The sequence below is a fragment of the Diplotaxodon limnothrissa genome, linkage group LG1 (genome assembly GCF_057381915.1).
Source record: "Diplotaxodon limnothrissa isolate DT_005_m linkage group LG1, D_limnothrissa_male_GT1.1, whole genome shotgun sequence".
Lineage (NCBI taxonomy): Eukaryota > Metazoa > Chordata > Actinopteri > Cichliformes > Cichlidae > Diplotaxodon > Diplotaxodon limnothrissa.
This window is the reverse complement of record NC_140596.1, coordinates 11,340,969-11,367,810: the sequence shown is the minus strand read 5'-3', so window position 1 is coordinate 11,367,810 and position 26,842 is coordinate 11,340,969. Positions and strand designations below refer to the sequence as shown.

The following is a 26,842-nucleotide window of genomic DNA, read 5'->3' as shown; positions in this document are numbered from 1 at the left end:
TGTGATGACATAATTTATAAATGACCTCAGTGAGCTCAAGAGCATCACCATAATCTCCTCACGTTAAAACCTGGCAGTATTTAGGCGCAATGAATAAAGGTCAGGAAAAACACCACTGATAAAAACTAAATTGCTTTCAGCTGATCTTCATATACACCTCAACTTATTTATAAAAAATCAATTATTCATACTCGTGTTATGGCAAGCACTTGACTACTGACCTGTCACTTTATAGGAGACGTTAATTTTGCAAGAGTTGTGGAACAGAGTTAGGGAATCATTTAGATTCAGACTGTAAAACAGTTATAGAAATAACTCTGAGAGGGACAAACATCCATTTCTAATGAGACACTATGAACACGAGCACCTGTCATCTCATAGAAATAATAATAATAATAAACTGTAATGGCTAAAGAGGCACATAATTACTGTCTGAGTTGCCAACACCATCAATTAGCTACATAGGATGTGATTTTGTGTATTCGTTCACGGTCATAAGCGCACTGGGCACGCGCAGCCTGTCGTTGCTGCCGTCGGTGTCCTACCAGCATCTGTTCCTCTTTTGGTATTAAAAATAGACCGGTGCTGATAACAGACTTATGTTTCGACTGCATCATTTGCCGTCGGGAATCTTTTGTGCGCTACTTTCATTTTAATCACCGAGCCGTGACCGCGAGAGCGCAAATGCGCATCGGTCTGCGCATCTTTGAATCTTCAGAACCACACTGTGGACAATCTCCCTGACATCCAAAGACCTCTCCCCCGCAATCCTACGAGGCTTCTTCGCCGTTTATGGCCGCACATCGGCATCCCTGAGCCGCCGGCCTCGTTCCGGACCTTTCACTCATCGCTGCTCTCAAAAGCTCTCAGAATCAGGGAGACATTTCTACACCAAATTGAAACCGTCCTCGGCTGGCTATTTTTAAAGAACCCGGTGCGATGCTGGGCCCGTCTCTCTAGATCTTGTGATCACTAGCCTGCACGATCTCTCCTCCCACATTCGTCCGATCAAGACCCCGGTACTCTGATCGAGCCCCAACGATGCATCGTAACGCAGTGATGCTGGCTGTGGTCCTTTTGGGGAACTTGATGCTACCTTTCATCTCTGCTCAAAACGGTAAGCAAACAGCTGTGACCATGACATTACTGTTACCATCGCATTGAGGGAAAGTGACTTGGCTTGTGTGAGGACGCGGAGGGAATTGTTTCTAAAGAGGATTTTGAGACCGCGTTAAAGCCATAGTTTCACACCAAGACTGCAATTAGACAGCAACATATATAATTTACTTAATGCCACGTTAACAAACACAAATACGACTGTGTTGACGTTTTTACAATGTTATTTATTGCTGTATTGAGTTTTGTTGGCGTGTTTGTAGGAATAATTTACTGTCGCAGATTATGCTGTGGAATACTAGTAAGTTTTTTTTTAGTTTTTTTTTTTTTACTAAGGTCTAAGATTTGCAGTTTACCTTCACTGCCCACATGAGGTAGTAACCTATGGCTGTCAGTTTTAAGTTTGTTTAGTCAAAGGGGGAATTGGTAGTAAGAGTATGTCAGGCAAGACTAACATGCTCTGGATGCTGATCAAGTGACATTGTCAGCAGCAAACACAGGCAAAAGATTCACCTGATGTGTCTTGTAAACACTACAAATACCAGGCCCTTCAGTGTCAAAGATGTGACTGAGCTTCTGATTGACTGAAACTGTTCTGTGTTATTCCACATTTTTTTTGCCATGCCAGCATAAATGATCATTTCTTGTGCAAATAATTCTGTCTGTGGGAAATTCTATAGTAAAACAAATAACAGTCCCATTTTTTAACATCAGATCTCCTACCAGATAGCCACAGTAAAATAAATAAATAAAAGTATTTGGCTGATAAGTATCATTTACGAAGAGATGAAAGGATACTTATTTGGCAGTTTTTGAAAAAATCAGTGTCTGTTAATCATAATAAAACTAGCATGACTTGGTTTAAACAAATGTCAGCAACATGCTGTTGGGTGTTCCAGGCTGTCGTCCTCTGATGCAGCATGTCCTGACTCCAAATTCTGTTGAATCACATCACCCAGAGGGTCTCACATATCAGCAGCCATTCATGAAATCAAGGTGGAGTCTTTATATTTTTAATGTTTTTAATGTTTAAGTATTTCTTTAGTAAGCGTGATTATGAAGACAGCATTAAGATGATATACTTCTGGAAACAAAGTGTTTAATCTCATAACTGACTCTTTTACGAATCTGATGTAGCCACATGTCAGAACCCATGTGCTCACAAACGAGTGACACTTAATCTGCTATCACAGAAAACTGTGGCAGAGAATTATGATGCACACTCATAATTTTAATGCTTAACGTCCACCTCGGCTTTGCTGCGGGGGATAATCGAACACCCACTATGCAAGAATTAATATAACATGTGTTTAGATGGTTGTTTGAGAACACTGTGAAAATTCCAGCTCTGTGGTTGCTAATTTTGCAAGTATTTCAGATCGAACATTTTCAACATTAGCTTAGTCTAATCAACATGGGAATAACAGCTTGCACTATTTTTATATAATACAAACAACAAAAATGCTAAAATAAATAAAGTGCTGCAACAAAAATCATGATAGTTTAAAAAAGTGCAAAAACAACCTATGTTTATTTAGCTTGGGGTGGACAGGAGACTCAAATACCAACATAGTTATATAACAAAATTATTACTCAAATTCTTGTCTTTCTTTATTGTTAATTTCTTTGAAGTGCCTGAAGTGAGTGTGCATACTGTGAGGCATTCTCTCATCTCGCTATCTGGAAAATCAAATACACAATAATTCCTCTATTGTTTGACAAAGCTCAAGTAATGTCTTTCCAGACACTTCCTCTGGTCTCTGCCCAGTTTTATTACCCACTCACTGAGGTCCAGTTCACACTACAGAAACACTCACACACACAATAACATCCAGTGGTCAGTGAGAGGCAGAGCTATGCCACTCAGGCTGTCTGTTTCATCTGTATTATGTAGAAATCACAGGTTTGGTAAGTGCAGTGATAAACTACTGTTAATACCAAAGGTAATATTTGCTCACATTGCATGCAAAGGCCATTTAATTTCTCTCACACAGTTCAGATTTAGGGTAATCGGTGCATGGCTTCTTATGCAATCCGAAATTTTCCTGTGATATTACAGAGTTCAGACAGTGATGTGGGGACAATAATAATTATAAGTGCATGAGATGTAATCACTGTATCTAGGAAGCAGAGGGAATTCAATTTCCTCATTCCCTGGGAAAAGTAGGCCCACATAGGTGCACAGTTTCTGTGACAGAAATTTGGAGGGACTGTAAATAGCATCCGTCCATTCTGCCTCGTTTCTATTTTTACCACCGAGACACAGCACTGAGAACTGTGGCTTTAAGGTCCTTTTGTGAAAGTGAATCCATTAACTCTTAATGGATGGCCTCCTTGTGCACAGCTGCCCGGCCCTCTAAAGAATCACTAGGTGGCTGTGGACTATTTAAGCTGAGAGATGATGTGATCTTGATGCAAAGAAGGTACTGGCTGTTGAGAAGGTAACTAGAGCTGACCTAAGGAAATGCCTTTGCCTCTTACATAATTTCCCCCTACGAATCACGTAGTCTACTCTTTTTTTGTTTTGTTTTTGCATCATCTGTGTTTGCATGAATCAAAACGTGGAGAAGGCATACTAAGATATTTTAAATAATGAACTGATATTATCACTTACATGTTCAAATGTAAACACTGTTTTCTGTCATTGAGGGGCTCAGTTAAGACTGAGCATATATGGCATCGAAGATGGCTTCTTCTTTGGGGTTTACTATCTACGTACAAAGATAGGAATGCTGACAAGCCACACCTAAATGCATTCCAACATGTAAGCAACAACCCTCTCAAAAAATGTAATAATAGTTTTCTTTGTCAATAAGTGACCTTCTTTTTCTGCTTTATGTCACTTAGGCATTATCTTCATCTGAAGCAAACAAAGCATTTTAAGATGGTTCATTTGTGAGTCTGGAAAATATGCTGTGGGACGGAAGCCAAACTCGTACACTGAGTCATGCCTGCCCACTGTGAAATGTGATATGGCCTGTAGTGATTAGGAGCACCATTGCACTTTATTAAACACATTGCAGGCATACAAAATAATGATGCACATCTGTAACACACACTGTGATTAAAAAAGAACAAAACAAAAAAACCCCCCAACATATATATATATATATATATATATATATATATATATATATATATATATATATATATATATATATATATATGTATACCACCCTGCTGTGCATTCAGATTCACTCCTGGCATTTCCGCAGTTTAGCTTCTGGCCTCTGATACTTACTGGTCTCGTAGCTGGGAACAACCCCAGCTATGTGTGCTGCACAAGGACTCAGGGTCAGAGAGAATATTCAATTAGGATGTTACTTTGATTTATGTGGAGCCAAACTTTCTAATGGGCATGAGTGTTTTTCAAGTGATATAGCACAACAGAAAACCTATTAGCTGATTTTCAGCTCACATTTATCGTGACAATAGTTCTAACTAAAAGTACAGTAGGAGACTTGGGAATAGCATTTGTCACCTTGTGTGGTAGACAGTACTTTGAGCACACTAGTGTAGTTTTTATTTCTGGAATTATTGTATTGTTACATCAAATAATTTAAACTCCCTTGCTTTCACTTTTGAGCAGAAGTAGGAAGTGTTTAGTGGTTTTATGGGATTAAAGAATTTTTACCCCCCGCACAAGGTTTATTGGGATTTAAATCTCATTAAACTGTTGCCTCTCGTCTGTGATCCCAATATCAGATTCAAGTGTTACCAGTAGAACTGAAATGGTGAGCCTGAGGCCTACCTTTTCTGAAAACCTAGCTTGCAAGTTTTAATTACAATTATATGTGAGTCAGAAAACATGTATTCTATAACTTGTATACTTTTTACTCAGAAATATGTGAACACTGAAAGAATTTTATTAGCATTTATACATCTTTTTATTCCAGATGTTAGTCCTGACCCTCTAGTAGCTATATACATTTCATGCATATATTCATTTTGGCATATATTAATATTTTAGAGACTCTGAAGCTTTAGTGAAGTGGTTTTAAGAGTAATTCTGTTTACTCTACTGAAGCATCCACAACCAATTAGCAATAGATTTCATATGTAGTAGTTATTTTACCAGACTCGATGTACAGAATTAATATTTGGGTTTTAGCTTTGATTTTCTAACAACCAAGCTTTTTAATGCCATATATTTGCAACAATGATAAAAACAGTTAAGTTTCAGTACTGCTCTTTTCTCAAACATGCTTCTAGCGTTTTAAAGATGAGTTTCATACATACACCACTTCGTGTTTGGTAGGTATTTAAAGCAGGACAACTTTTAGAAGTGGTTACTAGTGATGTAATATGCTGGTCATTTGGTAGGCGTTAGTGTTCAGAAACATGGAATTAGGGTTAATTAAAGTTTTAATGATCTCAGTGAAAAAATACATTCATAAAACCGATCCCATATGTATGTGGAGTCCTCAAATGTAAAGACACTGTTGCTGATCTAGGCATATGGAACTTACGCAATATCATGAGTCCATCTGCTAAGCTGTTATTAATGTTATATCTACAGCAGTCAAGAATAGCCTCTGTGCTGCAAATTTTAGTACCAGGGGATACTATCATTATCAGCTTTTACAATAAAACTGACTACAAGGCATTTCTTTGCTCCACTGAACTTAGGTGAAGTGTTGAAATATGCACTTGGGGCCTGAATGGGATACTTCCCGTTTGTCTTGTTAAATGATTTATTCTAAATAGTGACTTTATCTAAATATGCACAAACTCACAGACCTGTATTTGATGTTTTTTTTAAATATATTTCTCCATTGCTTATGCTCCATGTTGTGTCCTGCACTTTATTTTAGCTCTGCGTTTTGTAAAACAGTTTTTTTCATTCATCCTACTAGATACCCAAAGCACATAGAAGCTCTTACTTAAGCCTAATCTGATGATCTCTGATGATTGCCTACAGAATTTGCTTGACAAATAGATTCCTGATCTTCCTCACTTGTTTTGTGGCACCTGTGAGGGCAGAACATGTTACAGTTTTATGATTATTTTTGATATTTGGAGATTGGTGACCTTAGCTCACTCTGAGGACGGCTAATCCTCAAATCACCCTGAAATCATATCTAGATTTTCTTTAAAAACTGGTGTTTAGATGATATATTCACACAGTTTTTTAAAATGAAAAAGTGAAAATCAAAATAAGTTATAATGTGACAAACCCAAGAAGTTTCCTGAACTTTAAAAATCCCCTTTTAGGCCACTATTGTGAAAGTTTTCAAGTATAACTGACAGGGGATTTCTAAAAATCACCCCGCAGTTCTTCAGCTGAGACACCTGAGTTAGAAAACACAAACACTGCAGTTGTCTTTACTCGCGAGGACGGTCATAGAGCGCTCGTACTCCAGACTCGCGCTGTATTACTGTCTGCGTTTTTTATTTATACAAGCTTGTGTGTGTGTACAAAGATCACAAAGTTATTCTAAGAACTCAGAGCTGAGGTTCCCCTTTTCTAAGTCTGCATGTTCTTATAAAAGAGGAAGGTGTTAGTTGCTTATCACACAAGAGTTCATGTCAAAAGTCACATAGACATTTGCCTAGTCATCAATAAAAGAACACATTTCATGAAGCTGATCACACTATATACAATTTTCTTTTAACAATAACAAAGACAACCAAATACAAACACTGGGCAAAACTATGACACATTTCAAATGACCTGTATATATATATATATATATATATATATATATATATATATATATATATATATATATATATATATATTTGTCACAGCATCAATCATGTAAAACAAAGTGCTCTCACATTCACAAACTTAAACGCTTGCAAATACACACACGCACACACATTATACATAACTAGTTCATTGGCCCTAGGGGGTTTCCTACCCTGTGCTTTCTCTGTCTGTGTTGTGGGACTGTGGACGGGGATCCAGGTTGTAGGCGGGCAGCTGACTCACTCTCAGGCTGCATGGCGGTGGTGTGGGGCTTGTTGTCAGTTCTCAGGTGAGCTTTCTTCTCTACCTGCATGAAAAGAGCATGTAGGCTTTAATAACTGTGACTTCCATTCAGCTTTAGACAGAGCGTGTTACAGACGACTGTAGGTTATTTTGCGATAGTACTGTACAAATGTCAAATGGAGGTTAAGTAAGCTAAAACATTTGACACTGTAGTTCTATGACATGACGGGTTTCATTATTTTTTTAGTTTGGGATCATTTAAACCATTCAATCATATAAGATTTTGACTTTCCTGATTAAATGAGTAGAATTTGAGGTAATAAAGGTTGTCACAATAACAAACTTTATTTTCCCTGAAGGAAAAAAAAGAATATTTCGACATAGTATCAATTCATATTATTGCCCTGGTCATCCATGACCACCTGCAGTGGTTCCACTCCCCATCAGTGAGCCCATTCCACAGTTTGAGTCCCACTGCTCATATTTGTTTCATTTAATGTAGTTTTCCTTTGAGGGTATAGCATATAAAAACATCCACAGCTGACTTTGCTGCTGAAAAGCAGACAGCTTAGGTTGTAGCCAGTTATGTCAGTTCAGCCATTTTGTTGGCTTTATAATTTGCAAAAAAGAAAAGAAATTGCAGGTACTGTTATAATGCACAACAACCTGATAAGACATTGGTGTGGGTAAGGGGAGATTGACTGAAATTAGTCACATTTAGCAACAGAGCACGTGAAAATGTACTGTGGTACATGAAAGTATAACTGTGACACAGATACCATCTCAGTTTTCGGAGCTATCTTTAAAACCTACAGACAGAATGTAAATGATACTCTAAAGATTTTTGGAGTAAACATTTCTGCAGTCTCTGCAGACCTTTCAAGTGCTTGAAATATAAGCAGAGCCTTTATTTGCATGCCTTCAGTAGCTGATGAGCAGCATACAGGATCTCTCCTCACAGACGAGTCTACTTCTTGTTAGACTTTTTTGATAGATCATTCCAGATGTCAGGCTGTTATCTACACCATGTTATATTCTGTTTTTTATTTGCATACACTGTGCACAAACAGCAAATCTGACTTTCTAATGTGATGCAAGTTCACCAAGTCCCTTGCACCAAAGTTTGTTTTCAATATTGTGTATTTTGAGGAATTAGACCACACCCAACCTCAGGCAGTATTTGTGTATAATGCATAAAATTAATTTAGACTTATTTTATTCATAAGTTTTGCAATTCTAATGTTGTTTGACTTAACATTAATAAATAACGGTTAAAAAGTTAAGTCATTTCCACATAACTGCAGTTCACACTCTCAGTTTTATATTGTTGGAACTTTAATGTATGTGCATTTTACTTTTAGTTGTGGACAGGCAGAAGTATAAATTTGAAATCGTATCCCCCCAGGCTCTCAGCACCTACTTAGTAATATAAATACTGGTTATTATTACATGACTACAACAAAAATGGAATCAGCTTTGCAAAATGTGTTTATCACCAAGCTATCACCAAGCTGCTGAGATCATTCCACCAGTCATACCACCATTCTCTGTCACTTCTCGTCTCCCAACATGATTTGAAATGAATAAGTACCAGCTGGCTGCTTTGCGTTTTGTTTTCACTGCCAGTGTAAGCTCCTTGTTTAAACAACTTGAAAATTGGTCTGCTCATTGGCCTGGTGTTTGTGTAGTTTGTTTCTATGAGTATTTCTCCAGAGTCTCCCTGGGCTTGAATTTAAATTGAGTCGTCAGTTTCTTTACACCTTGGAGGACATTCATTATGTTTTTTTGGTTTTTTTGAGTAGTTATACTGTAATTTTGTGATCTCATGCATGGATGACTCTAGTTGTATGTGTCATGTGACACAGCCGGTTACTGAGAGTGAGATAGTAAGTGTTCAGTTATACTGAAATATTGCTTTAAATGTGTAGGTGGAAAGGCTAGGATTCACCCTGTGGGATAATGTGGTGAGCTTGATGGGCCCAGATGTTTCCAGAGAAAAGAAACAAATGCTAATTACTCTGCATATCTCTAGGCATTGCACATAGTTGTTGCACCTAATATCCCCAGACACATCTCTAGCAGGAAGACTGCATTTTTTTAAAGATTTTTGCTAAATTCTCTTCAAAAATTGTATTTTCTATTAGAAATGTTATTTTCGCTTGGCTTTATGTAACCAGGGAGTTGTTGGGTAGCACCCTTGAAATCATTTCATTAAATTAAATTAATAATTTCTTAAAACATTGATAATTTTTCCTTTAAACTAACAGCCCTGAAAAATGCTTTGTGTTTTGGCATTATACAAATGGACTTTTTACTCATTCACCTGTTAGTTAAACCTTAAATCAAATATTTTAAATGAAATATTAGTGGATTTATTGTGGGGGTGAATACTGCAGTTACACTCCTTCCTTGGGCTTCTACAAGCTTATCTGTTCGTGCGCCTAAGATGCATAACTTTGAGGAGGACAGACAGATCTAGGAGGGCCTGTAAGCCGTTGTATTTAGACACAACAAACAGTCTAGCACTCGGGAGACCTAAGGCTTTTCATTCCCATTTCCTGTACCAGAATTGAGGGCAGTGTTAAGGCAGCGTATTTTTCTAATGATTTAAGCACGTGTGGTTCACAGCTGACAAAGCTATAGGGCCAGCAGAGAACAGTGTCTGTGGCCCAGGTGATTTGTCATTAAATCGGGTTCATTAAGTCTGCCAGTGTTTTGCTGGGCTAACTACTGACATGGAACAGGGTTGTGAATCAGGCACAGATCCATGCCTATGGATGCCATGGGTGGATTATGGAATTTTTTGTGAAATTCACCATATTTCATGTTTCGTATATAACACACAAAGACAGTCAGGCAGTCTGTCTGAGCGGCAGACTTGGGAGATCGCATACCAGTATTGGAGAGATGAGGGCATATTCAAGTTTCACATTACGATGGAAAAGCTAGTTGAACTCAGACTGTGTTATACCACTGTGACCATATGTGAATTTTGAAAACCTGCTCTTAAAGTCTAGCTTATCCAAAATGTAAGCAGCCTGACCTAATTTCTAGCATTAGCAGGAAGAGCTGATATGGATGAAAAGAGATTATAATGCATACATACAGTTACATTTATTTAGGACAATTTTGGTGAAGTACTTTACATAGGCAATATGAAAATTGACAAAGGCAGATCTTTTATTTATTACTTTCCATGCTAAATGTTTACAAAATACAAAAAAAAAATCATTTCATTTACAAGCATTAGTGCTTGTTGCATTGCTAAGAGTGGAGCACACACAATCTGACGTATATTCAATTTCCTCCTACAGTTCAGTGGCATACATGTTTTGTGAACTGGTGTAAATACCCTCTGAGTGTGAAAGGGGGTGTGAATATGTTTGTCTGTCTCTATGTGTTAGCCCTGTGACAGACTGGCTGCACCTCACCTCTCAGCCAACATGTGCTGGGATAGACTCCAGCAACCTATGATCCTAAAAAAAAGATCAGTGATTTTGGAAAACAAATCGATGGTTATAGGAAACTGATATTTTTATTTATTCATGATACTTGTCTAACTAACAAGCTAAAATCTTTGTTGGAGGTAATAACTGCATGCAACGGTTAAATCTCCAATATTTTGTTATTTCGTTTGAGAGTTCAACAGTTAAATATCATTTCTTCCTCTGACAGGGTGGCATGAAAAGTGAGTTCAAGGTAAACCTTTCTTGATCATTGCGTTTGAAAAATCTGTTTTGGATTTGTTACAGTGTTTGCATTCAGTAGTACCAAATACATATAACATGATATTTTCACCTTAATGTTGTCAAATAGGTGTGATGCCCTGACTACTAGGACACAATAGCTGAAAATAGAGTTAGGTCATTGTTCAATTGGCAAACAAGCCATTAAAAAAACGATTAAGGTACATGGCACTAGGTGAACAGTTCCCCTTCTCTATATTCTTGTGTCTATGGACTGCATTTAATGTACTGATGTTGTCTTTTTGTTCAAGAATATACACATGAAAGGTACATCCCATATCTTCGTATGGTTACGTGTGAAAGAGACAAAAAGAAAAGGCAAACAAGATATCAAGCACTATTTGCAGCTGGCACTGTTTTGCGACTGGTTGACTATGACTTTGTGTGACAGTTGGCCTTAAGTGGGCCAGGGAACCTTGACGTTGAATGGACTGGATTTACAGAATCATTAACCTTTTTTTTAACCTATCAATAATTTCAGGCTTGCTGCTTTTTGATTTGCCTTTAATCATCCTCTCTTTTGTTTATATGTTCTCTGATCCTATTAATTTCCTTCTCTTTTCCTTGGCCTTTCCATGCCTTCCTTCTGCTCTAACCCTCTTCTACCCTTTCCTTCCCTGCCATCCTGATACGCTTTTCCTCTCTAGCTGGGTTTGTCAAGTCTCCACTCTCAGAGACTAAGCTTACAGGAGACACCTTTGAGCTGTACTGCGAGGTGGTCGGTTACCCCACTCCAGAGATCCAGTGGTGGTATGCTGAGGTCAACCGAGCTGACTCCTTCAAGCAGCTGTGGGACGGAGCCCGCAAACGTCGGGTATCTATCAACACAGCCTACGGCACCAATGGAGTCAGTGTGCTCGGTATCACACGCCTCACACTGGAGGACTCTGGGACCTATGAATGTCGGGCAAGCAACGACCCCAGGCGCAATGACCTCCGACAAAACCCAGCCATCACTTGGATCCGCGCCCAGGCCACCATTTCGGTGCTACAGAGTGAGTGGTCTATGTCCCATAGTATCTAGATGGTCAACAAACTACAAATCCCCACTCCCAACCACTCAAGGCTGTTAAAACCTCTCAAGAGCTCACCCTCACTGCAACAGTCACTGGCCAGGCTTGAAAAAAATGAAAAAAAAAAACCCAACATTATTCAAATTCCTTTCTTAACTTGATTTATAACTTTCTAACTCTTAACAGAAAAAAAAATTTCAAATTGTATAAATGGCTTTCTTTTTGTGTTTTGTTTTCATTAATATTAAATTAGATTTGGTAAATATTTCTGTTCTCTTTCTGTTCACTAGATTCCCTGTCTTTCCAAAATCCATTGAGCATCTTGTTGTAAATAACCACAAACCCAGGAACTTTACCCAGTCTCAATCTGCATTTTCTTCTTTCTACCCGCAGCAAACCTTTGTTCTTACTGTCTCATTTGTCCTTTTACAATATTTTGATCATTATCTATTTCTCTGTATCCTAATTCCGACCCATTTCCTATTCCTAAATTTATTTGTGATACTTATTGCTTTAACATTAAGCTGTGTCTCTTACATTGTGTGGCTTGTTTTGTTTACTTCAAAGACCTGCCTGCTAAATGCAGTGGAAATCTAGCGGTGCTTTGAAGTAATGGTGCTTTTCTTTTGGCTTTCTCACTCTGGGCACGGTGCAAATGGGACTGAAAGAAGACACAAGGAGGGCTCTGCTAAGGTGTAAAACAGTGATTCCTGCTGTCAACTCCTTCCTGATAAAAGCAAACATTTTCTGCTTTCAAATTTGTGTGTGGTAATCCAATAAAGGATGGAAATGTAAGGGAGCTGTGCATGTCTCTCTCCAGATGAGACAGACTTAACTTGTACACAACAGCCCCTCTGGACCTCCCTGTGCAATGTGTTACCTTGTGCCTTCTCAGCCATGAAGAGTGTGACTGTGAATCAGTAATGACATTATATCCTTTAACCCTCTACTCAATTCACTCAAACAGTCATACAAACTGAGTTTTAACTGGACCCTTCTATCCTGTGCATGCTTCAGTGCTCTGCCCACTAGAGCACAGGGACATGTGGAATGTTGTTAGTCACAGTGAAGCTATCGGAAAAGTTTAGATGAGTCTGATTTTTGCTGGCTCTTCTGATTGGACTGACATATTTTGATTCACGTGTGAGTGCTATTTGTTAGGATTGGGGCTGATTTAATTTACGCCCTCATTCAAAATGGTGAAAAGGGCACTAGGGTTGTGGTTAGCAGTTCACTTGGGTTATTTGCATGTTATTTTCTCTCCAAATCCTTCAGGTCCTAAATATATTCTGTCATTACTGAGGAGTAAATGTTTTATCCATATACATGTAGTATGCAAATATTACATGTATATTACAGGCTATACATTATAGCCTAGCAATAGTTTGTCACTCAGGAAATGTGCAACAGTCTGGTTGTCTTGTTTATTTTGGTCCCTTTTTCCCTTAATTTACTTTGTTAATGTGCATCACTCCAGAGAATATGCCAAAAAGATCTAAATATGTAAATATATATGCAGTATTTGATTTCAGCTACAAGGCTTTTTTTAATTACTGAAAAAAACGAAATCTACTGCAGATACATTTGTTATTGTGTATGTGCCTAATTAACATGTGTTTAAAGTGATACTGTACCCAAAGCTATGAAACACTCAAATATTTTTTGGGTTCATAACAAATGAATAGCCATTTGGGAAATATTGATGCCACCCATGTGACTATGATGAATGCTACAGCCAGTTAGCTTAGCTTCAAATGGAAACAAAAGCAGAAAGGCTAAAGCTGACACCTGCTTCCAAGTTCACATAAAAAGGCAGTAACTGCAACCTCATCAATTAACTGAGTGTGTTTACAAAACTAGTTATTGGTAGATAATCTTTATGCTTGGCAGCTGTCTGTAGCTTCATATATTTTACACCAACATGAAAGTGGTTTGTATGTTCTCATTTGATTCTCAATGAGCGAATGAGTATATATCCCAAAATGCTGTTCTTTAACTGTGACTTACATTGCAATTCATGTAACTTACAAACCCAATAGTAAAGTTTGTCACATTGGGAAAAATATCAGAATATCTGGAACCCCCCCGCACACACACACACACACACACCAAAATATGGCTAAATACATCAGTTTTGCAAGGACTTACTCTGCTGGAGTGGCTTGAGCATAAAAGCTGCATAAAAATACTTTTTTGTTTTTATAATTTTGACCACTACCAATTCAAATTAAAGTTTTTTTTTCCTCTAAAAAAACAAAACAAAATACAAAACATAAATCTTTTCCATAGCATTTCAACGGTTGAGTGTTTCATACTCAGATAGCTTCACATAGATCTTGTGTGGAGTATCACTAAAGCTAACTACACACAACAAATCTCACTGGATTTTGAGCGCAGACATACTGTACACCCAGAAAGCAAGGTAGCATCCTAACTGTCATAATGGTACGAATTGCAAAGAGATATTATTATTGTTATTATTATTATTATTATTGTTATTGAGTTCTTAAGAGCATTTAGCTCCACCACATGCTCAGAATGTGGTTTTCCTTGACGGTGCACCTTTCCTGTTTTAATATGCTACAAAGAAGTTATGAGGCCTGCCCTGCTCTTTAAAATGACACAACACAACTGTGACACAGCCACTGCTAAGTTGATTAGTATGTCTAAGCTGTTAAGATTATTTGATTTAATAAATCTTGGCAAACTCCAAAGCTACTTAAAAATTAAAACAGATCTGTCAAGTATCTGCCAATCAGTTTGATCTAACCATCCAACCTCAAAGTAGCACTGTATTAGAGTAGCTGCCAGAGGAAAAGACTAGGTTTTGTGATTTGGTTACATTCTGGTATGACAATATATTATCCAGTAGTTACCAGATTTTAAGTAGTGACAAGGTGTCCTACAAACAACCTCTGGTTAAATTGCCTGTGGACCATTGTGCTGTGTTTGCTAAATGTTAATTTATGTACCTCATGTTGTGCGTTTGTACGCATGACTCGAACATACTATTAATAGTTCATGTGGCTCTGCTTGGTGGGGGAGAGAGAGAGATAAGGGGGGAGGGGAGAGACTTCCCCTTAGCTATTGAGTGTACAGGATTACAGCAAGAGGGTACCACAAATGCTAACAGAAGTCAATTGCTAGTCTCAGTAGCCCTTCTTTCCCCTCTCTCTCCTTTTGCCTTGCTAGTGGCCTTGCAGAAGCAGCCAGTAGTAGGATTATGATGCTTCTCCTCTCTGCTCCTCCCCTCGGGGGCTCCATTGTTGCCATGGTTGGCCAGCCCGGGAGGAGGAGGAGGAGGGGCAGTGGAGAGGAAGCTTCTCGCTCACTACTCAAGGCAGAGCAAAGGGCACCTCGCTCTCAGATGACACCTTCCCTGATTGTCCTTGAAGAATTGACCCTGGTATTGTTTGGTAACCAGTGTGGTTAGCTATTTAAACGTCTACATATACATTCAGCTCCATAATGTCAAAAGGTCTGTTCACTTATGTAAATTATTATCTCCGATGTCTCATTTGTAAGACTGTAGATCACAATTAACTGAAAAATGTGGCCTCATGTCATATGTTACACTTCCATAATTAAGCATATATGGTTAATGCAAACCATCTAATTATGTATATATTTTTTCCTGTGGATATGGGTTAGGTTACAAGCTCAGCAAAGTTTAAGAGGCTAATAGCTGCAACAGCTCTTAAAAAAACAGTCATACTAAGGGTTACCTCTAGAAAAAGTCAAGTTTAAGAATAGGTTAATCATGAAGCACAAACAGTTTATAACACTACTGGCCCGAGAACACTCACTGTCGATCATTAATCTGATTTTTTTTTTTCAGTGATGAAGTGTCTAAACTTTTGTGCAATGCACAAGTTATGTTTTGTGATTACATGCTGGTTATGATTGAGGCCCCTGATCATCAGGTACATATAATGTGATGATGTTTTCAGACAAGTTGGCAGTAGTTTAATCAGGAATTTGTGTGGTACACCATCCAGCTTTATAATTAACCTTACTGCAGATGTCAGTTAAAACGTGTCCGTGTTAGTAGAACACAGTGTGAGAGCCACAATTCAAATTTTACCTTGGTAGATCAGTTAAGCCTTCATTTTACTGCTTAAAACAAATGAAACATTCAGGTAGTACTGTGGATAATTGCTATACACAAGATTAATATTATACGCAGAGCATCCTGGTGGTTTCATGTCCTATTATGCTTTTTGTTTATTTGTTATGTGAACTTCACTTCATAGACACCCTCCTACACAGATCATATAAAAACAGAATACAGCCTACAGCAAGTACAGCATGGGAGGAAGGATAGAAACAGATTTGAGCCTTATGTTCTGGGATAAGGTTTGACTCTCTGTCTTCCAGAACCAAAGATCAATGCCTCTGATCAGACCATCTTAACAGCAGACACCTCTAGTAAACAAGTTATCCTGCAGTGTAACCTCACCACTGCCCATACACGCCACAAGGAAAGCTTCTGGATGAAAAATGGACAGGATATCCCCAACACACGGACGGAACAGAAGGACACAATATACAGGTGACACAAAGATTTTCCTCCTAGTTCCAAGTTGGACGTGCAGCGTAGGAGAGAATAGGTAATGAGATTAAGTGATTTCGTTAATGTAAAGTAAATGAGAATTCACCTACAAATTATCTAAATGATTCATGTAACCTGAAGGTTATTATTCCAGTAAAAACAGTGCCAAGTTAATCTCGCCTTGTCATATTTGTCTCTGTAGGGGACTTGAGCAGTGCTTGAAGAGCAGCACCTTGCAAAGCCAAAGTCTTACGCTAATTAGGGTCTAAGCCTGAAAGGTGACTGTTGTACAGAGTTTCAGTTGTAAACCACAGTGTAGTGACATTTCCTGTCCTACAAAAAACAGTCAGTGTGACTGTTTGTGATGAGTTTCTGTGGAAAAAGAAGAGACAGGAACTACATTAAAATTAAAATGTACATACAGTCTTACTCAAAAATACAAAGAGACAGTATTAATTATTCTCAATTTAACTTGAGAATCCAGGTAATTCAGACTTCTGTATGTGCTTGTTTTCAAATATTTTACAATTACTTATTGAAACCTGGGTTGAAATTCATTTCTGACTTCCCATTTAAAGCTTATCACTGCGTTAAATCAATCTTAAATCGTATCTCTGCGTTTATTTAGAAATGAAAAAGTGAAACCTTTATTATAGCCTAAAGTACCAACTAGTTGTTGCTTCCTGTTGTCACACAGTATAATCATTGGAGCACAAAGCTACTGTCGCCCCCAAAGACATACCACAGACTCTCTCTAGCCACAAGATAAGACCAATTGGTCACTTCCTTGTCACATTACATCAGTAATACACTGAAGAGTACAGCTAAAATGCCTATGGTGCCCTTCTCTGCAGTATGCAGAGCTGCTGTTCCGTAATATAACAGCATAATGCCAACATTTGTCTCCAATGGCCTTCTGGGCTTTTACTGCTGGAGTTCAGTAAACTAATTATTAAAGTTAACCTGGAATTATTTTACATTACTTGACTGCTTAAAGTGTAAGTTACTGGTAAGTGACTGGTGGTATGGAATAATTGGTTTTGTTATATTTTTGTTGCAGAATCAACAAGCCGCGTGCTGACGATTCTGGGGAATACATGTGTGTTTACACATTTGACACGGCACCAAATGCCAACGCTACGATTGAAGTAAAAGGTATGATTTCTACATGTCATAAAACAAGTCAGTAAGACAAGAATAAGATTGCTTGATGTTAGCAAACATGATATGATTGAATAATGTTAGCTGACTTCCTCCCTGGTGTATTCAGATTTTGAGAAAGCACTGACATTTTAGCTCACTGCATGATGACATGGTAATGCCATTTGTGGTTTCCCATTGAGAGATGGGGGAGTGAATGTAACCTAAAAACATTAACCACCTAAAGCTCTGTAAAGAGAGCCCAAGTTTACGAAGGTGTTTGCATTCATCCAGTGCAGTCGTGATGACAGGGAGTATTCCTGAGGCTGCTGTCAGTCTTGGCTTTCACTGAGACAACACTCTAGCAAAATGGACAGGCACTGCACATGCTCTCCAAAACATGCAAATCACAAAGCCCACTTGGAGGCATCCTTATATACAGTTCACTAAAAAACTGGTTAATATTATTGGGTTTTTTTTGTTTGTTTTGAGGGTTTTTTTTTGGATGGAATCAACAGTAGAGAAAATTATGAAAATGAACTAGGTCATTAGACGTAACAGCAGGAAAGCTAACCAGAGAACAACTGTGTTGCTTTCATTCAAGCTGACAGTGAAGCCATCAACTTGAATAAAGGATTGAGTAAGGGCAAGTGAAACCCTCTTCAAGAGAAGCTTGCCTGTGTGTAGTGCTTAAGCCAATTTGCTGTGGCATGGCTATGGTGCATACTGAGCATGCCCTGCCTCTTACTCTGTGGCTGTCTTAAAGCGCTACCTGATTGCATAACATGGATGATGACCGTGTGTGTTCTGCTTGCACTGGATCGTGAGATGATGGGACACATCACTATTCAAACTGAAGTGTCCTAGCCATCACTGGACTGCAGGCCTCTGACTTTTGAAGCTTGCTATCTGTCCTGGAAGAAAAATCAGTGGGCTGATGAAAAGACTTCATCATATGCTCATTATTATTATTTTTTCCATTCAATTTTCAGATATATCTTAAACAGCCAAACATTTTGGTGTCCAGTGTGAGTACCATTGCTGGATAAAGAATTTTCTTCAGTTCTTAACTGTTTTTGTGATTTTCTAGAGGTGTTTGAGATCTCTTGTGACCCAGGTAGCAAGCCCACTGTTAAGCAAGCCAGCTTTGCACTGCACTACTGGCAGCAGTTCACTGAGATCCCTCGCCTACAGTGTCCTTGGCACACTCATCCTTGCAGGACTCAGCTCAGAGGCAACAGATGGAGGGTTCTGTGATGTTGTAGGATTAAGGCTCTGAATCCGGTCCCAGCCATCTCTGTGGCAGGAGTAGAGTTTATTGTCTGTGACACTAAGCTTACCACAGATACATATTTGGTACCTCGTATTTCACAAATTTCCTTAAATTCTAAGCACATTTCTCCTATGAAATGTCTTAATTTGAATCCTGATCCCTTTCCTCAAGAGAAATTGACAATGCAGAAATCGAGAGTCACAATCTGTGCTGTAGGTAAAATTATAATTAGAAAGCGAACTAAAGAAAGATTTAAAACTATTTAACATCTACTATCCTGACCAACTTTTAACATTTTTCTATGACCTTGCTCTTTCTAACACAGACCTCTCGCGTTCATGTGTTACCTGTGTCTAGCACACAGAGATTAATAATCACAGTCAGGAGTGTGAAATGGAGGTTTCTGTCTGTTTTTGCACCACTCCGAGGGCTGTCTCTGTGCTGTCAGTCACTGACATAATACAGTCAGGATAAGGCACAAATGAGCATAACCACTCCCCTGCTGAGGGAGCACGTGTGCTCCATAATTAGAGTGGGATGATGTCACAGAAGAGCTCAGACCCCTCCTGCTCCATCCATGCGCAGCTGAAAAATGCTCACTCCAGGCCTCTCTTATCCTGCTTAATTGCATGGAAGGAATCATTGTAATTTTTGAGGATTAGTGAAAGAAAAAAAAGGAACAGCTATTTTCTTGATGCTGTGGAGAGTTAAAAGGAGAGTTCATGTTTCACCTTTTAGAAAGACTTCTTTTCATATATCAGTATGACTTGGCACGTGTTGCAGTGCTTTATGGCATATGCCTGAATTTATTAAGCTCATAACCCCTGTTTAATTTTCATTATCAGTTAATTCATTAGTCAGAGCCAATTTGCACATTTTTTTGTGGAATTCACTGAAGAGTTTTTTGAATGGAAACATCTGGAGGCACTCATATCATACTGATAACCCTGTTCCTTTATGAATTATATCCTACTGCTTTTTATCTGCTCCAATGTGATATTCTCTAATGCGTGTTTGGGAGTAGAGTACATGCTTACAAAATAACTAAACATCAAAAATGGCACTTCTTGATAAAAGCTGTATTTCTTTGCAAACCTCTATTCTACTGAGTGAAATGCTATTTTGCACATAGGGTTTATTTTATTGCAATGTTTGCCCAGCTGAAGAGTCACAGGTGGTTAGTTTGTTTCCATATTTAGGCTGAAAGGGTGTGAGATACATTTTCCAGTGTCTTAACAACATTTTTAATCATAAAAAAATCTAAATCCACAACGTTTTGATTGCATGGCAATGTTGTGTATGAAAAAAAAAAGAGTAATCAAAAGAGTTAACTGGCAAATATATTGCAGATAACCATTTACCTTAGCATACCAGATCAACCGCTACTTAAGGAGAAAAATGCAAGCTTGAAATGTAAAATACAAAGTGATGTAAGACTTTTTTTCCCCAAATGTCTTCCTGTAATCTTTCAGAAAATTTCAGAAGAAACTGAAGGAATTAATCCAATCTTAGAGTACACTAGCCTCTAAATACCCAAATAGGAATCTATGTAATCCTCATTTATGCCATCTGGTAGAGGTTTAAATGTTGCATTGAATGTCTTACATCAATATTGTTTTTTAATTTATATGACCTTTTCAGCAAAACCGGATATCACTGGCCACAAGCGAAGTGAAAACAAAAATGAGGGGGAGAATGCAACGCTTTACTGCAAGTCTGTCGGTTACCCACATCCCACCTGGACATGGCGTAAGATGGATGGAAAATCCCCAATGGTATATAAATATATGTATACATATATATTGCATCTTTATAAAAATGATATATTTTTTGGACAGAGAGAGGGAAGGGACATGTAGCAAAGGGTCCCAGGTCGGATTTCAACCCAGGCCGCCGCTCTCCAGCCATGGAGCGTGTGGTTGCCTGCGGACCCACTGAGCTAAACTGGCATCGCTATATATTGCATAATTTTTAAAATGATAAAAATTGACTGAGAAACAGACCGACAGGTTTAAGAACGATGAGAAAGTTATTATAAATATAATATAAATGCAAATATATAAAGGTACAACAGGTATGCACGATAGGTAGGTTTTTGGACATGCTTGCAGTTCAACTAAATTAAATGGTCATTATGTTTCAATGCAGGAGCTTGACAACTCGACTGGGCGAATCTTCATCACCAATAGAGACAATTACACAGAGCTCAACATACTAAACCTGGATATTAACACGGATCCTGGAATATATGAATGCAATGCCACTAATGCAATTGGAAATAATGCTCAGACTACAATTCTTCGAGTCCGCAGCCATCTTGCACCACTTTGGCCTTTTCTGGGTGTTCTGGCAGAAATTATAATCCTAGTAGTCATCATCGTTGTGTATGAGAAACGCAAGAGGCCAGACGACATCATCGATGGTAAGACAACATTTGCTTTTCTAATGGCAGTAAGAATCCATAAGTAACTAGTAATATAGATACCGCATTATTTACATTCACAGTGCAACTCTGCAATTTAAAACCTGTGAGACATTTGTGTTGTTGCTTTAAAAATACCAGTAAATCAGAAGATCAGTAAAATTTCCCCATATATTTTAAGAAATGTAAAATAGTTCAAATTTTTTCAAATTCAAATTTTATTTGTCACACACACACAACCACACACAGTATGACATGGGGGTGAAATGCTTGTAGCTGTACAATGCCCGACCATTAAATGACAGAAGAAAAGTTTTACAATATTTACAATTTACTACAAAATTTACAAATTAACTTAGGAATTTACAGTAAAGAATGTGCAAATAGTAGAAGAGATTATGAATTATAGGATTATAGGAAATGTGTGGTGGCGCGTGTGGTGATGTGTGTGAGAGTCCAGTCTTATAGTGACGTGTGTGGGAGAGTCCAGTCCTACACCTGGTTCAGGGCCCGAATAGCCTGGGGGAAGAAGCTCCTCCTCATTCTCTCTGTTTTGGCCTTAAGGGAGCGGAAGTGCTTCCCAGACCTCAACAGTGAGAAGAGTCCATTGTTGGGATGGGAGAGGTCCATCATAATCTTCCTAGCTTTGGACTTGCACCGCTTGGTGCAAATGGACAGCAGGTCAGGGATCTCTGATTGAATGATGCGTGAATGATTGAATGAGTTGCAATAGGGTCAAAAGTCATCGACAATGGATTGCACCCAATTTTAAGTTACTGGAACAAGGAGACTTTCAAACATGATGTTGCATTTGCTGTCAGATGGGATCTAGAGTGGCCAGCTGATTTGCCTCCTTGCTCTTGAGTGGTGTAACAAACGGAGAATGGAAGAACATATAAGGATTATATTAAGTTGGCACATGGAAATATGGCATAAATCCACATGTAAACAACAGAGGGGGGGCAGAGGGAGGGCACAACTCACTTCAGATAGTTGGCTATTAGTGTACTGTTCTCATGGCAAACATTTGCTTGTGAAGGCAGAATACAGGAGTTCATAAACATGTAAGGTAATCAATCCATTATCAGTCCCACAGTATATCTTAACTGGTTAATTCTTGTCCCCTTCCCCTTCTTTCCAAATGGCAACATAATCTAAATGGGTGGTAAGTGAGAGATCCTGCATGACATTTTTTTTCTGTCATTTTGAATGTTTTTACAAGCCTACTGTCCATCCCAAAATATCATGATGCTTGATGCAGTTTTGAAATTTTACCACAGTCAGTGAAGTTGAACTTATACAAAGTCATGGTAAAATAAAATAAACAGATAAATAAGTCTTATCCATTTCCATTAGGCTTATTAGTTCGACAGGCAACAATTCTTTTTTAATGGATATGGAATCTGTTTTGTATGTCTCTAAAGAGCAATTATTTGTAATCAAAGTAAAAGCCCAATCAGAATGATTGGAATCATACAATGTACATTACAAGCATATCTAAACAATTTATATATAGCCAAGTTTGAATGTTGTATTATCAAACAAAAGACTATTATGCGTATGTCTGGTGTGGTGTGGAAAATTTAATTCCACACCATATATATATATATATATATATATATATATATATATATATATATATATATATATATATATATATAGTACCCCATAAATAAGATAATTTGAAATAAAAAAAAGCTTCTCCTGTTTCAGCTGACAGGCAGAACTGCTTGATAGTAATTTGTCAAGATGACAAAGTCTGCAAAGCTCAAAGGGATCTTCAGTCACCACGGGTTCTGTCTGACCTCTACTCATGTAGATTTGTCTTCTTTTCATTTTTAAATAAGGCAAGAACACAAAAAAAGTTCAATGCCTCAACAGTTTCCCTGTTTATGTGAATCAAACCAGCTGGGTACCCCAGTTCTATGTTACACACAGACTAAACAAATATTGCTTCTGGGTACATCCCACTTTTTATTGACATAGTATGAACAAAATTAGATTTACCAAATAAAATGTGCAAGCAATAGTTAGAAAATAAGCCAACTTGATTAAATTTACATATATTAAAGTGTTTTTCAAAGTCTTGATTCTGTGAAGACAAAGTCACATAGAAAGTGTTGTGTGACAGGCTTATGTATTAATCCTTAGATGGGGTCCAAAACAGTATTTGTTGATGCATTTAAGAATATTTTTTTATGTCTCAGTTGCATATATAAAAATAACCAAATGTTTTAAAATGACATACTATTAGGAGTTTATTTCTTTAACAAACTAGAATCTGTTATATTGTGCTTAGTAATTAGAGAAGTAGAAAAAGCACGAAAATATTTCATTTTCCTAAAATACAAACTCATAGCACATAAGAGATATGCAACTAAACCACAAGTCTAAGTAAGCTCTGTGCACAGCCTCTAGTTTGGTTTCATCTACTGGAAAATGAAGCGATTAAGGTAGATTATATTTGCCATGTTTATGCCATTCAAATCAGGAATGAGGACTTCCAGCTCACGATACACAGCCTTTTCTAAAATCTCCTTTTAGCATCCCATATTCCCAGAGGTTGCACACAGACAGGTTTTGGCCCCTGTCTGTGTGCATTATGAATTCTGGTCTCTTGATGGCTGAGCTGTTTGAACACTTTTTTCACTACACAGCCAAAGGCTCTGATGCAGGCTGACATTTCTATCCTATGTTTCGAAACCAGCTGCTAAAATTACAGATTATGCTGTGTGATTATTTGCTAAATAACAGCCCACTTTATGTCACGAAACAAATGTTGTGATATGAACCCATATCTATTTTCTTAGGTTTAAAAATGACACTTCAACTTCCACTTCAACAGACTTGATGTGTTACCATGATTATTAATCTCACACAGTAAAAATCTGTCATTTGTTATTGCATTTGTGCTTGCAAAGCTGTAATAGTAAACATAGCTTTTGTGGTGTATACATATGAGGTGTTAAAACAGTGTTATATGCTGGCAGTTGTTCCTCCTTTAAGTACTCCCAGAACCATGTTGTTGTCTAACATTAGATCTGCCATAATTTGCTCCATTTTAATGCCATGGAATGTTGCTAATGCTGCTAATCTCAGACTTATAACTGCATGGAAAATCTCTCACTGTGACTGGCTACTTACCTGTTAACACATTTCATCTGAATGCAAAGCACCAACCCCAAGGCTGTGGAACTAACTTTTCACTCAACCCAAATTATTTTTCACAAGTTCCTCTTCTTTTGGTATTTTTTATTGTTACAATGTGGTCTACTTTACTATGTTTTACTGCACTGCCTTAAAATGAATTTTGGCAATTTTGTATGACTGACACAATTATTTTACAAAAATATATACTGCCATAAAATCTATGTTCTACTTCTTGGATTGGATAGACTCTCTATATGCTGACAGACGGGTTAAAGAAGGCGCATGATTTTTCTTTTTGCCAAATCAGCTACACTATCACGCTCATGTACCAGGCCCCTTCAAAATCACTATGAAATCGCTGAGTGTAATTAAAAGATGGCTTTAAGTGAGCCATCTGCAATCCTCCTACACATATGCTCAGCCTGAGATGAACAGGAACCCCATGAGATTCAGATGGCGTGTGAGGTTAAGTTTACAGTGTTGGGTGTTAAAGATGCTCTTTAAGGGGCAATTCCTTGGTTTTAATTCACATTTCAGTTTTGCTACTTCAATTATGTCATTGCTGACCAAGCACACATTAATGTCCAGAAACACTTTTAATGTAAGAAGCTACTTATTGCACAAAGCATATACATGCATATGAAATTCAAGCAGTTAAGCAGGTGATGCCCATATCTAACTTTCAGTGTCTTATCAGTGCATGATTCTGTCATAAAGGCTTTTAGCTGTCTTCCTGCATTTTCTGAACTTTTAACATTTTTTTTTTACTATAGCGATATGAAGAAACATGCCAGTTTTTTTGTTTTTGTTTTGATCTCGCATTTAACTTCTCTGTGCCATTTTTGTCTTCTTCTCTCCTCTACCCCTCAAAGATGATGAACCAGTTGGGCAAATGTAAGTAAACAAGTATCTTTATTGCCACAAATATAATTCATATGGGGATACTGTGATCTGCATGCCCATTACCTTTATGCCACTAAATTGTAAGTGCTTCTTTCCTAGGAAAACAAATTCAACAAACAACCACAAGGACAAAAACATTCGCCAGAGGAATACGAAATAAGCAATTTACTCAAGTAAGACACTGTTGTAGAGGATTGGGGCTAAATATAGAACCCACTGTGAGGATTATCCATAGTCACGCCTTCTCTTGAATTTCTCTCCGCAGATGAGATGGCTAAACTGCATTTTTTTGACTACGTGAAGGTGTCAGAGGTGGATGGAGCTCTGGGCAGTTTTGAAAAAAGCATATCTTGTCTCATTTTATGAGAAACAATATCAGCATAACACTGGCAACAAAAAGAACATAATGGCTGTCTTAAGCATGCCTTATTCAGTCTTAAGTGGAGATTTCAGGATGAAGAATAATGACTAAAACCACCACAGAGGTGTACACATTTTTAATGTGCTGTTGATGTCTCCTTTCTTGATTTTATCATGTCCTCAAATGAGGTGATCCCTTTTGTATTACATATCATGTACAATGCATGCAAGATAATTACAACGCAATAGGATACTCAGAATAGACATTTTCTGTTGTTATCCCTCGTGTGGCTTTTTTGCATCCAAAATTACCTTTTTTATGGAGTCATCCTTGCATATACATATACACACACACACATATATATATATATATATATATATATATATATATAATTTTATTCTTGAAAATTTGTACAGCATATCATGGTCATTTAACTATATTTGATTTGTGACAAGATGTCTACTTTTAACAGAACTTTTATTGTGAAGCAAGGGCTTCAATGTCTGAAGCAATGACTTCAATGACTGGCAGTATTTAAATTTAAATGAGAGTGCTTACAGAAAATGACTACTGTGTGTCTAACTATCTTAACAAAAATAATATACGTATTATTTTTATTTCCTTTCCAGAGTAACTTAGGTGTCTTGTATATGTTGAAGTATGAGTGTTCAAATGATAGGAAAGGTGTAAAAAAAAATATTTTTTTTATAATTCCCAATTTCATTAACTGATTTTTATTTTGTTCCTCTCTTTAACTGTATAGCATGGCTATAATCCTATGCAATATGTATTCTTAAATAGATATATGGAGGGCAGTTTGTTTTACTCAGTGAAGCTTTAATATTGTGGGATCACTTGGAAGCTGGCATAGCAAAATTCACTGCTGTAGCTGCATGACTCCTCTTTCAATACAATGTATCCATGTGTGGTGCAGTGGAAATGGACCTGCATTAAGGTGGGAACGAGGGACCAGAGTACATAGCCACGATCAAACATATAAGTGAGACCAATAGTTTTTTTTTCTTCTTTTTTTTAAATAAAAAATGTAAAAATGAATGTTTGTTTTGCAAATTCTTTAATCAACAAATGTAATGATATTCAAAGCATCCTCTTTGGCCCATGTAACATAACAACTAATGTGTAATATAATTTCAAAGAACACTGGCACCAAAGCAACAAAACACTCCTCCACCAACAGGCACTGCCTACACGAACAAGTAAAAGAAAAAGA

The 26,842-nt window shown here is 37.7% G+C and overlaps 1 protein-coding gene across 2 annotated transcripts; it reads left to right on the top strand.

The window, feature by feature from the left end:
• The first annotated feature begins 742 nt into the window (after positions 1-742).
• nptnb (neuroplastin b) lies at positions 743-25,722 on the top strand. 2 transcript variants are annotated; one of them, XM_085352664.1, is made up of 9 exons: positions 743-1,117; positions 11,445-11,792; positions 16,188-16,362; positions 17,423-17,517; positions 20,417-20,550; positions 20,924-21,197; positions 25,220-25,241; positions 25,350-25,423; positions 25,516-25,722. In XM_085352664.1, the coding sequence occupies exons 1-8, from the start codon at positions 1,042-1,044 to the stop codon at positions 25,408-25,410; spliced, it is 1,185 nt and encodes a 394-aa protein (XP_085208790.1). In that variant the 5' UTR covers positions 743-1,041; the 3' UTR covers positions 25,411-25,423; positions 25,516-25,722. The 2 variants fall into 2 exon arrangements, with proteins under 2 accessions (XP_085208790.1, XP_085208782.1); XM_085352656.1 differs by lacking the exon at positions 11,445-11,792.
• Positions 25,723-26,842: the final 1,120 nt, after the last annotated feature.